This window comes from Oryx dammah, unplaced genomic scaffold (assembly GCF_014754425.2).
Source record: "Oryx dammah isolate SB20612 unplaced genomic scaffold, SCBI_Odam_1.1 HiC_scaffold_10, whole genome shotgun sequence".
Taxonomy (NCBI): Eukaryota; Metazoa; Chordata; class Mammalia; order Artiodactyla; family Bovidae; genus Oryx; species Oryx dammah.
Window position 1 is genome coordinate 1,912,354 of NW_024070194.1, and position 15,954 is coordinate 1,928,307.

General features: G+C 50.5%; 1 protein-coding gene across 4 annotated transcripts in view; it reads left to right on the top strand.

The window, feature by feature from the left end:
• The first annotated feature begins 1,800 nt into the window (after positions 1 to 1,800).
• Positions 1,801 to 15,954, top strand: part of BCAS1 (brain enriched myelin associated protein 1) — a 99,457-nt gene continuing 85,303 nt past the window's right edge. For 2 of the 4 annotated variants that reach the window (XM_040248097.1, XM_040248099.1), the window contains exons 1-3: positions 1,802 to 2,037; positions 13,248 to 13,324; positions 14,541 to 14,619. In XM_040248097.1, the coding sequence (XP_040104031.1) occupies positions 13,253 to 13,324; positions 14,541 to 14,619 (151 nt within the window). In that variant the 5' untranslated portion in view covers positions 1,802 to 2,037; positions 13,248 to 13,252. Of the gene's footprint in view, positions 2,038 to 13,247; positions 13,325 to 14,540; positions 14,620 to 15,954 lie in introns of all 4 variants that reach the window. The other 2 variants (XM_040248098.1, XM_040248096.1) reach the window with 2 other exon arrangements.

Sequence of the window (15,954 nt, forward strand, 5' to 3'; positions counted from 1 at the left end):
AGCCTGGGATCCTCTGTGGGCCTGGGGTCCGCTGTGAGCCTGGGGTCCTCTGTGGGCCTGGGGTCTGCTGTGAGCCTGGGATCCTCTGTGGGCCTGGGGTCCGCTGTGAGCCTGGGGTCCTCTGTGGGCCTGGGGTCTGCTGTGAGCCTGGGGTCCGCTGTGGGCCTGGGGTCCACTGTGAGCCTGGGGTCCGCTGTGAGCCTGGGGTCCTCTGTGAGCTTGGGGTCTGGGAACCTGGGGTCCGCTGTGAGCCAGGGTCCGGGAGCCCAGGCCCTCGACCTGCAGACCGCCTGACCCCGTGCTGCGTCTGTGTTGGCAGGCTGTGCACGCCTGACGGCTGCTTAGCAATCGGGCTTGTTACATTCCCGATTTAAAGGTACAGTGAGGAGCTGGAATCCGGTTTATAGAGGTAATTATGGAGCATCCTGTTGTGAGTTCAGTGTTTATTTCAGCAGTATCTCTGTTCCTTAAACGGGGCTTTCTGAAGGGGCCTTTCTAGCTCCCCCTGCTTCTCCTGCCTAGCAGCCTCAGCTTTTGTTTCATAATGAGGATCCCACTCTGTGACTCTGTTTCCTTGCAGTAGTCTGTACTTAATTATAATGGGCCTGGGCAGGGTGGGGGCAGGGCCTCTAAGCATAGGCCTGTATACAGCTGGTGCTTGACAAGTATCCATGACGGGTGCTGGGATGCGTATATTAATGAACAAAGCCACAGTAATTACTGGTTTTATTTCTCTGGAATGTTTTCTCAAGAACACTGAATAACATAGCTCATCACGCTTCCCTTTTTGCACTGGCTGTTGGGAAGCTCAAAGCCACATCTGAGCAAGTTTATAAATCCACACATACACTCGCCAGTGTCTTACTCCCATTCAATGTACCCACTCTCATTTTTCTATCTTCTTTTGTTCAGTTGAGTTCAGCTCAGTCGCTCAGTCGTGTCTGACTCTTTGAGACCCCATGGACTGCAGCACGCCAGGCTTCCCTGTCCATCGCCAACTCCCGGAGTTGCTCAAACTCATGTCCATTGAGTCGGTGATGCCTTCTTTTGTTATCTTTGGTAAAAATTTGAAAATTGACTTATAATTTACATACCATACAATTCACTTGTTTTAATTGCACAATTCAGTGATTTTTGGTATATTTACAGAGTTATATAACTATCAGCTTAGCTTTCTGGTTTTGTGTTGGCCATGTGGCCTATGGGATCTTAGTTCCTGGACCAGGGATCGAACCTGTGCCCCCTTCCTTGGAAGTGTGGAGTCTTAACCGCTGGACCGCCAAGGAAGCCCCTCGTTATCTTTCTGTTTACCCTCTCCTATTGTATCACATGTGTCTTCCTAAGATGCTGTAGTAAACATCCTTGCTGGAATTAAATACATTGAATGGCCTGTCTTGAACTTCTAGCTTGCAGAAAAGAATAATGCCCTTTCCAGTGCCAGGCTCTGTCTCCAGAGCAGTAAGCCACCCTTAGGTTACCCGCTTTCCAGTACCCACAGGCCTTTGGGAGGGATGTTTACGTGACTGGAGGCTGTGGGGGGTGAGATGGTGTTTCCTCCCCCTTCGGTGGGGTCTCAGAAAGAATGAAGGTGAAAGGCAGGCAGAACTGCAAAACCTCACAGAACGTGTTTTCCCGGCTTTCCCCAGGCCCCGCGGTCACTGGGGAAGGGAGCTAGCTGCCCGGGTCAGCCTGAGCGGACGCGGCCGGTGAGGACAGGACGCTCGTGGGGCCAGGGAGGCGTCAGCACAAGAGCAGTCGGGGGCTCGGGTTCTCCGGGAGAGGCGAGGCCAGCCCTCGAGCCAGGAAGAGAAGCCGCTCCTGCAGGGCGGCCCGGGAGAGGCAAGCTCCACCCAGGCTTGTGTTTGCCCTGCTCTGTGTATTCAGCCAGCAGGCTCCGGACGAGGAAGCAAAGGGCAAGGAGCCGGGCTCAGTTGACAGCCTGGCACTGGGCAGCACCAGCTGGACGCACGGCACTCCACGCAGAAGCAGCTCCAGGAGACACTGAGGACAGAAGACACTCCCACCGGGGGCTTGCAGGTAACTGCTTCCAGATCTTTTCAGCGAGGCCGGAGAGTTTGTTCTTTGCGGACGATGAACTGTAGAAGCCAGAGGCCAGAGAGGGTTGAGCTTGACCCTGGTTCTGCCAGTGAGTCACTGTGTGGCGTTGGGTCTGCGAGGGCCTCAGTTTCACCGTCTGCAAAATGGACCCAAAGATAGCCCTACCTAAAAGGATACAAGGATTACATGATAATGTGGGCAGTGTTGAGTTCAAGACAGCAGAAATAACTCCTGTGTGCATGGACCCGTTGCATGTCACTTCAAGTGTAAACCTTGGGGGGAGAGTCAGCGGATGGAGGGGCATGCTGTGTGCCTGGGGGACCACCATCAGAACCTGAGTCCCCCAGTGCAGAGCCAGCTTTGAGTCTGTGTCTAGGGGCAGTGCCTAAGGAGGTCAAGGACTCCCCCAGGGACTTTTGTGAATCTGGCTCTTATTTAACATTGAAGACCTGCCCTGGAGGCACCCGCAGAATTCAGATCCCAGCAGAGACTCCAGAAACCTGCGTTGCCCTCAGAAACTCTGTTTGCTGCCTTGAACAGCCATGGTCATGGGAGAGCAGGTGGTCTGGAGCCCTGCTGACGCCCGGCCCAGTCTCAGCCCCGCCACCGACCGGCTGGGCACCCTGGGGTGGGTGACTTCACTCTCCGAGCTTCAGTGTCTTTGTCTGTAAAGTAGGCAAGCTAATAGTCCCGAGATCAAAGTGACATCCACGAGGACTGAGGGACCAAGGCAGGGAGCACCTACCGACGTGCTTAATGAGCATTAGCTGTTATTTTTATTGTTATCATCATCTCCGTGTGATATCAGGAAAATGAGGTTGGGGAGGGGTGGGTAGAGACTCCTGGATCTCTCGGAAGGGAAGCTGTGAAACTGGGCCCCCGTCAGAGCCGACTTCAGCGAGATGAGTGAGGCTCTGTCCTCTCCTTGGGGGCAGAATTTAAGAGACACCAAAGAACTCCATCTTTGAGATAAATTATATTTCAAAGCAATATTTTTAAAATTTTCAATGAATGCGAAAAATTCACAATGAACCAAGTAACCACACGTTTTGTGAAGAATCAGTCCCAGCCTTAATTCTGTTTTTTAAGATAACACATTATTGAAATATATATATATATTATTTATCTTGATGGCTGAGTTTTCTGGCACCCCATTAAATTTTGCACCAGGAGGCATCTGACCCCACTCTCATCATGCCCTGCTAGAGTTGAGCTGCCTTAGAGGCCTGGAGTGTATAGATCCTGGTGTGCATGTGTGTGTGCACGTGTGCACGTGCACGCTCAGTCACTCAGTCCTGTCCGACTCTTTGTGACCCCATGGACTGTACCCCGCCAGGCTCCTCTGTCCATGGGACTTCCCAGGCAAGAACTGGAGTGGGCTGCCCTTCCCTTCTCCAGGGGAATCTCTCAGACCCAGGGACTGAACCTGTGTCTTCTGCACTGGTAAGCAGATTCTTTACTAATGAGCCACCTGGGAAGCCGTATAGCTCTGCCCCTAAATAAAAACCAAGGGAAGGCCCTGCAAACATGGATTTTGATTGAAGGAGTCCCAAATCAGGGTGGCTGTTTTTTCCCAAAGGGTTCTGAAACTCGGGAAGGGTTGTCTTTGTAGGGAAAGGCGTGTGCTTCAGGAGAGGACCGGGCCTGGGTGAGCCCATCCTGGCTGGCTTCTGGTGGCGACGGGGACGCACAGGGAGGTTTGGGAAAGGCCCTGGAGGGCGGGGCCGCTCCTGCAGGCCCACCTGAGCTACTGACGGCTCAAACATTCATGGAGAGTCACCGTGTCAGCAGCTTCTCCTGCTGCCCAGAGCTGGGCTGGGCTGGGCAGCCTGAAGGGTCTGAATGCCTTAGTCCTGTGGAACCAGGATCAACCTTAGCTCTGCCTCACCAGAACTTTCTATCTGATCAGGGTTACTTTACTCTCCTTTATCCATTAAATCAGCAGATATAACTTGAGGGCACACTCTGTGCAAGCAGGATAAGTGGGGTACCTGCCCCCAAGGAGTTTACATTCTCAGGGTGGAGGGCTTGCATCATTAAGCCTCAGTCTCTTCATCTGCATAATTTGGGGATAACAGGCTGCTGTAAAAGAAAACGGAAACAACGGAAGTCAAGTGCCCAGTGCCGGGCACCTTGCAGGGGCAGTGTGGGCAGGCACTCACTCTAGGTGCCCACGTACCTGCCCAATCTCGAAGCGGTCGCCTCCTTGCATTGTGGGCCCTGACGCCTCTCCTGCCCCACCCCACTCCTGACCCTGCCAAGCTCATAGTAAGGCTGCGGCTGGTGTTACCTGCCATCACTATTAGCCTAAAGATGTTTGGGGCAACACTCAGGATAAGATGCTGAGCTCCGAGCCTTTTAGAAACTGCGATGGGTAAAGGGATGCAAACAAGAAAGCATTCCAATAGCAGGACCTCAGTTCCCAGATCTCCTCAAACACTCAGCAGCGCTTTGATAAGGAGGCCCTCGCCCTGAACCCACACATACCAGGGCGCTGGGCGCAGGGCTGGGGCGCAGAGAGGAATGGCTTTCAGCCCTCTCTGCACACAGCAGCCCGTGTTCCAGCATGGTGCAGGACCACGGGTGGTGCAGGACCGCGGGGCCTGGCACGTCTGTTCTCGTCACTCACCTTGATGCTGTCCTTGGAGCTGGGGGCAGAGGGCTTGTTCTGCTGGGCATGCCAGCCTGCTCCTGTTGGTACCGCCCTCAGTGGGTGGTGAGAAGGGGCCCCAGTTTACCTACATTCCACTGCATTGATCAAAGGTGTTTCCGTTTACCCAGTGACTAATTCTGTCACCATTGCGCCCTTTGAGGACTTCCTCCTCCATCTGACAGTCATTTAACTGCCAGCAAGGTCACTGTAGAAACACTCTTTCTCTAAGGCAGCTGGTACCACGTTTGGTGTTTGATCTGTTTGGAGAAGGAAGACATATCGTTAACTTGTAGCTCAATGAAGAGTCAGCGGTGGGAGGAGTGGGCGGGACAAGAGGAAAGGTGTTTAAGGGAGGGGACTTGTAAGGAGTAGAAGCATGGAGACTGAGGGCTCAGGAAACGAATGCAGACATTTAATTGCATCATATGGTAAATATTACTGTATTGGCAACCATATTACACTATATAAATGTATCGAAGTACAACATGTTGCACCTTAAGCTTGTAAACGTTACATGTCAAAGTCATTCAGTTACAACCCTCTAAAACTGATTAATTGATTAATTACATTAAAGGAGGCCGATGAACACCAATCGCTGGAGTAAACGAGGAGAGGTGCAAAGGAAACTTCCCTGAATGGCCAGTTCACTTGTGGGTCAAAACAGAGCTAAAGTGATTACAACAGTAATAGGAGAAATAAACAGTGAGAACTAACATTTTTCTCATCTGACTGCTGCCAAGCCCTTGGGCTAAATCTTTCCAAAGACTATTGATGACTTTTCAATTTTTTTATTCACTTTAGATCTGGCTATGTTCCTTGACTAGTTATGAATTTGACTTCTCATTGCAAAAACAGATATGCAATAAATATTTTATAGTCTATGTTGTATTACATTATATGCAAATACTTTATAAAATTTAACATAACTTATATGGTAGAGGAGACAGTAAGAGAAAGAAAGAGTTTAGAGCTTGAACTGTGGAGCCAGGCTGCTGAGGGTTAAGTCCCGACGCTCCCTCTTACTAGCTGATGAACTGTATCGGTCAGTCAAGCAGTGTAACAACAACAACAAAAAAAAACAACCCATAGACTGGGTGACTTGAACAACAGATTTTTGTTTTCCCACAACCCTAGAGGCTAATAAATCCAAGATGAAGACCCTAACTAACTCTGGTTTTGGTGGAAGTTCTTTTCCTCGCTTGCAGCCCTCACACCTCTGACCTCTTGTGGGGTCCTCACATGGTAGAGAGAGAAAGCAAGCTCTTGGGTGTTTTCTCTTATAAGGCTGCTAATCCTTAGGATTTCTTTGGAAGGAATGTTGCTAAAGCTGAAGCTCCAGTACTTTGGCCACCTCATGCAAAGAGTTGACTCATTGGAAAAGACTCTGATGTTGGGAGGGATTGGGGGCACGAGGAGAAGGGGACGACCGAGGATGAGATGGCTGGATGGCATCAGAGACTCAATGGACGTGAGTCTGAGTGAACTCCGGGAGATGGTGATGGACAAGGAGGCCTGGCGTGCTGCGATTCATGGGGTCGCAAAGAGTTGGACACGACTGAGCGACTGAACTGAACTGAATTGAATCCTTAGATTTAGAGCCCCACCCTTGTAACTTCCTCTAATCTGTCTCTAAATACAGTCATGCTGGGTTAGGGTTTCTACATGTGAATTTGGAGAGGAACATAATTCAGCTCATAGCACGGTCTTAGGCAAGGAACTCAGGCTCTCTGGACTCACGTGATGCATCTGTAAAATGGGGACACTAAAAACGCCCGCCTCGGGAGCTCCCGCCGGCCTCGTAGTCAGGATTGTCATCATCGCTGCCACGGCCTGGGTTCAATCTTTGGTCAAGAAACTGAAATCCTGCATGCCACATGGACAGTTTGGCCAAAAAAAAAAAAAAAAGAGTGCTTTGAAAGGGTTGCAAACATTTTCAGACTCGCTGAGATGGCTGTGATTTGTGGACGTTGAAAGTCAATGCCCTTCCTCTCTCTGAGAATCCGGACCCTGTACCAGGGGAGCCAGCATCTGGGGGAGTCCCTGGCCCAAAATGTCCAGGATGGCACCTCTCAGCCCTCGCCATCATGGAAGTCACCCGGAGATCCTGGAAATATTCTGATGCCCGGGCCCCGGCCAGGGGCTCTGATGGGTCTGGCGGGGCCTGGACATGGGGACTGAAATCTCCCGTGGGGGTTGGAATGTGTAACAGTGTGAAGACTGGCCTCAATAACAGAGCTGGGAAATGGAAAGTAAGGAGACTTTCTCCTCTGAATGACCCCCAGCCAAAGGCCTAGCCCACGTCGTCCAAATGCTAGGCCCCTGAGTCTAATTTCAAAAACAAACCTCTCTGCCATATGGAAACTTGTGTTTAATGTCAGATTAAAGGAGAACATTCATAAGAACAAAACTACGCACACCATCAGGTCATGAAAGGGCGTTTTGATACCACCTTCAATTTTTTTTTTTTTTGTCCAAAATAAAAACCAAGCTCTTTCAAAGAATATGTTTTTCTTGATGGAGAAAACTCATCATCTGATTTATTCTTCTTCTCTGTTGGAGACTGGAGGAAGCTTCATCACAGACAGGAATGGTCCAGTCTGGACCACCTGCAGCCTCAGTTTTGCCATCTGCTAAATGGGGATTAAAAGGGTTCCTGCCACACAGAGTCCCTGACACGGCTTTCAGGGTTGTCAACTCACCCTGGCTTGCCTAGGACTTCCCTGGCTGTAACAGGAAAGGTCCGCCTCCCCCGAATGTCCTCATCCCCAGGACATCCTGGGGGTTGCTGTCCATCACAGGCCCCCATACCTGTGTGCACTTGCTGAAACAGATCCAGGATCCCGGCCCGACTGTGTGAGGTGACCACGGAAATCAGAAGCGCCGCCAAGTTCTTTAGCTGCTTGTATCAGACAGCTCTGAAAGTATCAGTGATGATCGTGGAGACACTTCTAATCACAAAGAACACCTTCAGGGCACCCCTTCACCATGTGCCACTCGCTGTTTGGGGCACCTTCAACGTATTAGTGCCTTGACGCTCTCACAGCAACCTCTGGAGTGTGTGCCCTTATTATCCCCATTTTACAGAAGAGGAAGCTGAGGCCCCATGAGGCTCGGTAACTTGCCCGGTGTCACTCATTCAGTAGGTGGCTGTGTGGGGACTCGCACCGGGGTGTTCAGCCCCCAGGGCCTGCACCCTTATTTGACGGCACTGCTCTCTACCTAGAGGTCTCAGCACTGGCGCGTCCACAGTCAGCTGTGATCAACATTACTTCCTTATCAGTTGCACCATCTTTGGGGCGGGCGTCCCTGGTGGCTCAGACAGTAAAGAACCTGCCTGCAGCGTGGGAGACGCAGGTTCGATCCCTGGGTCGGGAAGAGCCCCTGGAGGAGGGCATGGCAGCCCACTCCAGTATCTTGCCTGGAGAATCCCATGGACAGAGGAGCCTGGTGGGCTACAGTCCACGGGGTCGCAGAGTCAGACCCGACTGAGCGACTAAAGACAGCAGCAACATCTTTGGGGCAGAAAAGGACTTGCCACGCTCATGCAAACCTTTAACGACAGGTGTAACTGCTAAACGTGAAAGCCTTTCCTTTGACGTCCCCAGACATGTTGGCCTTACTGGTGGGCTGCAGTCCACGGGGTCGCAGAGTCGGACAGGCCGGAGCGCACAGGCACCGCCGGCCCAATACGTTTGTTTCGGCCAATACTGACGTTGACCGATAGGTGGCAGTAACCGTTTGTTTTCGTCGTAGGGAAATCGGGCACCTTTCAAAATTTGAAAGGCAAAAGCAATTTCACAACACATATGTTGTAACTGCTGGCGGAAACCAATGTTATCTGAGTCCAAGTTGTCCCTGCAAAAGACGTGCGAATGGATTTTCCTTCTTTCAGGCCATTTGGCCTCGACACTGCTGGAGAGGCGCCTTAAAACCTGCAATGGTCGGAATACGGAACCCAGGCTCTTGCGGGTTCCAAGTTTCTGTCGGGTCTGCACACACCACAGCTCTCAGGGCAAAGATTTTTCATAACCTCAAACATTTTAATTGACGTTACCTCCCAAATTGGATTAAATGTGAATTGAATAATAGGAGCTTTGAAAGTTTGTAAGCCCATTGGTAAATTATTTTTAATTTTGTAAAAAGCTAGATTTAGGTGGAGACATCACCTACTGTGTGTACATTTTTGCAAGTGGCCTTGGTTGAGGCGTTTAACCTACGGATTTCAGTTTTCTCGTCTGTAAAACTGGAACGACGATACCTCTGCTTTGCGCATTTGTCGTAAGGAGTAAGTTCACTTACAGCATGTGGAGCTCTGAGGACAGTTTCCCGGCAGCCGATGCACACTCGCCAAATTTGTTGTTATTATGACATCGGGGCATCCCTGGGGGCTCAGCAGTGAAGGATCCGCCTGCCAAAGCAAAAGACGCAGGTTCGATCTCTGGGTCGGGAAGACCCCCTGGAGGAGGCATGGCTGCCCACTGCAGTGTTCTTGCCCAGAGAATCCCGTGGACAGAGGAGCCTGGCGGGCTACAGTCCACGGGGTCACAAAGAGTCAGACACGACTTAGCGACTAACACGTGATTTAGCAACTAAACTACGACGTTATTTTTATTAATATTAGTATCGTTCAAACATAACGTTACGTATTGAAGCTGTGCCGGGTGTCTCTTGCCGTGCGAAGCTTTTCTCAGGTTGCCGGAGGGCCTGCGCTGCAGATGCAGCGCGGGCGCGTCTCTCTGCGGAGGCTCTCCGTGCTGCCGCGCACCGGCGCTCGGGCTGACGGCTCCGGTGGCTGCCGCTCGTGGGCCCGGGAGTTGCTGCTCCCGGCTCTAAAGCCCACGCCGCAGCAGCTGTGGCTGCGGGCTTAGCTGCTCCGAGGCACGTGGGAGCTTCCTGGACCAGGGATCAGATCCGCGTCTTCTGCACCGGCAGGCGGGTTCTTTACCACTGAGCCACCAGAGAAGCCGCTACTATTACTGTCTCATCATTACTAAGGTCGTTAGCATTGTCATTATTTTTAAACACAGTGGGTTCAGTTCCTGGTCAGTCTTAATTTGGGCAACACTTAATCTCTCAGCTGCTTCAATCTCATTATTTGCAAAATGAGTATATGTTACTGAGGCTGATGCTGAGCAAAACCTATAAACTTTCCAGAAAAGGCCAGACAGTAAATAGCTTAGGCTTTGCAGGCCATCTGGTCTCTGTTGATACTCCCCAACTCTGCCTCAGTACATGAAGGCAGCTGTAGGTAGACTATAGATAAATGAATGGGCATGGCTGTCTTCCAAAAGAATTTTATTTATGGATACTATGATTTGAATTTCATATAATTCTCACGTGTCACACTCTATGATTCTCCTGATTTTTTTTCCCCAACCCTTTATAGGTGTAAAATCCATTAGTACCCAGGCCAGCCTAACACAGGCGGTGGACTGGGTTTGTTCCCCAGCTGTCATTTGCTGACCCTGGCCTTGAATATTCAATATTATTTTCATAGTGTCTCATTTATAGATGAAGCAATGGCCTATTGGCAGTACAGATATCTTGGATTTTATAAATAGAAAATATTGCAACATAACTGGGGTCCTGTATGTTTTAGCACTGCCCAGCTTTATTACCTGTTGTAATGACCTGTTGTTAATTCATAAAATCCCAATTCTGATATCTACCAGGTTCCCCCAAGAAAGCCCTTTTGTGGCCTCCCAAATTTCTGATTACTCAAGTCTCCTCCCATGGATATCCTTGGAGATGCATTGGCTGCGTTTGACCAGGAATTAAAATCCTTGGCTGTTATTCCAAAAGCCAGCAGGCTGATGAGTCGGCAGCCAGGTCTTTGGAGAAGGGCTACATTGGAATCACTGTGTGCGTGAAAAAGTAGCTTTTCACTAGTCAGGCAGCGTCGAGGGACTGAAGGAGCCCCACCTCTGGAAGCAGACATCCTCTGGGCCAAGACCTCACGTGGCCCTTCTCTGGATGTGTGTCCTGGGCGCGTTCGGGAGACTCAATTCCCTCCTTTCCAGGGGAAGGGAATTCTGCAGGGAACATTCCAGAGCTGGAGCAGAGGCAGCCTGTGCGGGAGTCTCCCTCTGCCGTCTTTAACCAGCTGACCTTTGGAAGGTGATTTTACCTCCTTGTGACTCAGCTTCCTCTCGGCTAGAGTGACATGATGGTAACACCTGTTTCACGCGGGCATGCAGGGCCACGTGAGACGGCGCAGGACGTGCTCTGGGAAAGCAGCGCTTGGGGCTGAGGACGTGTGAACAGCTGTGAACTATCGTCATCAGTGGTGTCACGAGGCTCTTGAAGGGTTTAGGGATAACGTGGGTTAGTGCCTAGTTCAGGGCTGCGGGGTGAGGGATTGTTACTATTATTCCCTCCGCCCAACTAATAAGTTATAATTTGACACCTGATCAGTGCAGACGCAGTGCTGAGCTATAATGGTGGGTAAAGAGAGACAGTCCCTGCCCTCACGGTGCTTACAGCTAATGGGGAAGGGAGTTGGAAGCTAAATGTTTTGTATTGCCCTCCAAGTTAAGTCTGGATCAGTTGTGCTTCATTCCAGAACCATCCTACCCAGTGTTGCCACTTCCTGCCCTCTTCTGTGCCCCCGATAATGTTCATATATGATAACAGATATGTTACCTATTGCCTTCTTGTTCATAGCATTGAACCGTATGTGTTTGGGTTAGCAAACACTTCTATATTGCTTATAAAGAGCCATGCATTGTTCTAACCACCTGACAAGCATTAACTCGTGTACTTGTAGCAGCCCTGTGAGGCACAGAGAAGCTAATTAACTCATCCAAGGAGGACACACAGCAGCGAGGGGCAGGGAGAGCGTTCAAGCCCAGGTTGTCCTGTTCCTGCTCTGTGCTCACCACCACTGCACGTGCTGCCTCGAGCCATCAGACGTGGCCTGATGTGTGGATTTACTGTCTGTTACTGACTGTCCACCCAACATATTTCAACTCCATGAAGTCAAAGGGGCCCATCTGTTTAACTCACAGCTGCAACCCTGGTGTCTGCTTCAGCATATGGTGCTCAGCGTATATTTGGTGAACCACTAAATGAATGAAAATATAGCCAAATAGGTATATATAAATATAGATATCTATTATATATGATAGATACACATGTAACATGTAGTGCTAAGTGCTATGGAAAAATGCCTGTGCTACAAGAGGTTTTAACAGAGGACTTAATTTAGTTTGAGGATCAGAGACTATTAAAAATTAGAAGTATCATTTTAACTGTCCCCATTCTAAAATCTGCTTGATCTAATAGCTGTGACTGGCTAAAAAGGAAGAAAATGGTATCTACGTGGAATATGCTTTTCATGATGATAATAATCCCCCAGAAATGAAAGACAGTTGAAAACTGGGACTGTGCTTTAAAGAAATTTTAGGGATCTTCCCTAGCGGCTCAGTGGTAAAGAACCCACCTGCCAATGCAGGAAACACAAGTTCCATCGCTGGTCCAGGAAGATCCCACACGCTCCAGAGCAACTGAGCCTGTGTACCACAATTACTGAGCCTGGGCCCAGAGACAGGGAGCTGAAGTACCCAGCCCACGAGCCACAGCTGCCAAAGCCTGCATGCCCCAGAGCCCACGCTTTGCCACACGAGAAGTCTCTGCAGGGAGAAGCCACAATGAGAGAAAGGCCCATGCGGCAACAGAGACCCAGCACAGCCGAAGACAAATACAACTTAGAGCATTTATGGGCATATCACCCCACTCCAGTGCTCTTGCCTGGAAAATCCCACAGGCGGAGGAGCCTAGTAGGCTGCAGTCCGTGGGGTCGCTAGGAGTTGGACATGACTGAGCAACTTCCCTTTCACTTTTCACTTTCATGCACTGGAGAAGGAAATAGCAACCCACTCCGGTGTTCTTGCCTGGAGAGTCCCAGGGACGGGGGAGCCTGGTGGGCTGCCGTCTGTGGGGTCGCACAGAGTCGGACACGACTGAAGCGACGCAGCAGCAGCAACATGGGCATACGGTTGGTTCACAATGTTGTGTGGCCTCCTGCTGTACAGCAGTGAGTCAGTCACACATACGCATATACCCACTCTTGTTTAGGTTCCAAACTCTTTATTCTGGAGAAGGAAATGGCAACCCACTCCAACATTCCTGTCTGGAGAATCCCGTGCACAGAGGAGCCTGGCGGGCTACAGTCTGTGAGGTCACGAGTCGGACACGACTTAGCAACTAAACCACCGAACTCTTTATTACACTTTTTTTGGCCACACCACACCGCTTGTGGGATCTTAGTTCCCCGACCAGGGATGGAACCTGTCTTCCCTGCAGCTCAAGTGTGGAGTTCTAACCGCTGGACCACCAGGGAAGCTCCTGCCTTTGACTTTAATTCTGTTGTTCCTTCATTCCTCAAAACAGACATGAACAGCTGGTCTCCCTGGGCTTGTGATAATACACCCACGGTGACTGGGCAGGTCTCTGCATCTTAGTTTTGTATGCAGCCGTGCGACTCGTGTCTCTCTTGGGTTTTAATTTTCTGAGTCTCTCTTTTTCTCTGTTGCAGGAACAATGGGTAACCAGATGAGTGTTCCCCAAAGAGTTGAAGACCAAGAGAATGACCCGGACACAGACACTCACAAGGTGGTGTCGTTACGGTCTCTGCGTCATTAGCTATTGGGCGGGAGGGTCGGGTGACGGCAGAAGGAGGAGCCTGCCCAAGGCTCGTCGGGGTGAGCGGGCGGCGGTTGCTGCTCCCGGGGGGTTGCTCAGTGGGACGCAAACCTCCAGAACCCATCGAGGAGCTGTTAAAAGTGGAGGCTTTTAGGGGCCCCACTCAAGGCACAGGGAACCAGAAATCGCAGGGAAGGGGGCCCATGGAACCTGAGTCTCCATGGTGACTGGTTCCCATCCGTCGGTGCACACGTGCAGGTGGGTCTGGACCTGTGGTTCTGAACTGTGGGTGGTTCTGCCTCGCCACTGGCAGTGTCTGGAGACGTTTCTTGGTTGTCACAACTGTGGTATCCAGGAAACTTCCAAACACAAGCTTCTTTTAAACAAAACTGCTACCAAAATATAAAGCCAAGTCTTCCAAAAGATGCGTAGTCTTTTAGCTTTTTTTGTCTCTGCACTTATTAACACATATTACACTGCTAATAATGTTAACAAAATAAGACAAGATATGCAAAGTACTTAGCATATAATCAATATTCAGTTAATGCCAATTATGAGTGGGATCATTTATTACGAAAATGACATTGGGTAGCAAATATTCTCTTTGCAATCCTTTTTTCTTTCCATGTGAGTATACCTATATGTGTATATATGTGTAACCTTTTTAAATGTCAGCAATAAATAACAGAAGAGAAAAAAATAATCCAGCAGTGACCTAAAATTGGAAAGGGGTTGCAACAGCTCGACGAAGAGGGTGGGTGTGGAGCAGAAAAACAGCAACGGGCGGCTTCCTGAATCTGAGGAGAGTGTGGCCTGGAGGCTGTGCTTGTGTGCGGGACCCTGGGGTGTGGTTAACCTCCCAGCCCGTCATGCTCTTGTCCCCTCACCAGTCGCACCAGCGCCCCCTTTGCCCAGGAGTCCCATCTGTACGGAGGGGTCTGTCCCGCCCAGGCTCACGGGGCTTGCTGAGAGCAGGCATAGACCGTGCAAAGCTCTCGTCAACCCGGGAATCCAGTCCTTTAGATCGGGGTATTAGTTTCTCTGAGGCGTCAGAGAAAGCTGGGTGGTTTCTAGAAGAGGGGACTTTAATTTGTGAGGCGCCCTTGCGGCCTTGAGTTTCTTTCCTGAGTTTTTCTGATTTTTCTCATCCAAGACTTGGCTAATAGTGCCACACATTCTGTTCCAGGGCACATCTGGGGACGCGTGTGGTCAAAACGGCCTGCCGGCCATCATATCCGGCCGCACTGTTCAACTCTACGATGAAGGTGAGTGTCCCGGCGGGCTGCTCGTCCTGAGCGTGGGGATGAGGATGGGGAAGGGCTGCTGGCCCTGCTGACGGGGAGACAGATGCCGGGGCTGAAGCTGCGTGGAAGGCACACGTGTCGTTCCTGGGGCTGCAAACACAGCGCCACAGAGTGGACGGCTCAAGCAGCAGGAACATACTGTCTCACTGTGCTGGGGCTGGAAGTGGAATTCAGGGCGTGGGCAAGGTCGGGATCCTCTGAGAGATCCGTGGGTGAAAAAATCTGTTCCCGGGGACTTCCCTGGTGGTCCAGTAGTTTAGACTTCGCCTTCCAACGCAGGCGTGGCAGGTTCGATCCCTGGTCAGGGAGTGAAGTCTCCCCCATGCCTCATGACCAAAAAACCAAAACAAAACACAGAAACAATATTGTAACAAATTCAATAAAGACTTAAAAAATTGGTCCACATCAAACAAAAAAAGGACTGTCCCCACCTCTGCTTTTACTCCTGGGGTCCTCAGGCTCTTTGGCTTCAACACAGCCTCCTCCTTGGTTTTCCCAGCATCTTCCTTCTATGAGCATCTGTCTCTGGGCCCAAGCCTCTCCCTTTTGTATGGACACGGGCACGTGGGGCTGGGCACAGCCCCAGCCTCATCTTGACTTGGTCCTCGGCAGAGACCCTATTTCCAAATGAGGTCATAGGAACTGGGGGTTGGGACTCCAGCATCTCAGCAATTCAACGCTTAACAGCACTCGTCTCTCTGGGCTGTGTGTGACGCCTGGAAGAGTCTGAGGATTTACAGCAATAAGAGAAAAGCAACAGGATAGAAACACCGGGAGGCTGGGCTCTTTGGAGTCCAACAGACCACAGTTAAATCCCCTGCCCTGCAACTTACTGGCTGTGGGGCCTGGAGCAAGTCACGTGGCTTTCTAAGCCTCAGTTTTCTCATCTGTAAAGTGGGGATAATGATACCTATCTCATGGAATTGATGAGAGAACTCGAGGAGATCAAGCATTTTACTTATTACCCAGCACTTAGGAATTCCAAAGAAACAAGTGAAATATAGAAGGCTGCAGAGGGCGGCGTTGAAACTGGGCAGCGTGCTTATCTCTTTGATTTTATTCTGAGCACAAGGCTGTGAGGGCTTCCCGGCTGACTCAGTCGTAAAGGCTCTGCCGGTACAGGAGAGGCAGGAGGATCCCTGGAGAAGGAAATGGCACTCCATGCCAATAGTCTTGCCTGGGAAATTCCATAGACGGGAGGCTGGTAGGCTGCAGTCCACGGGGTCACACAGAGTCAGACGCGACTTAGCAACTAAACAACAGCAAGGCTGTAAATTCCAAGCATCAAAATTGACT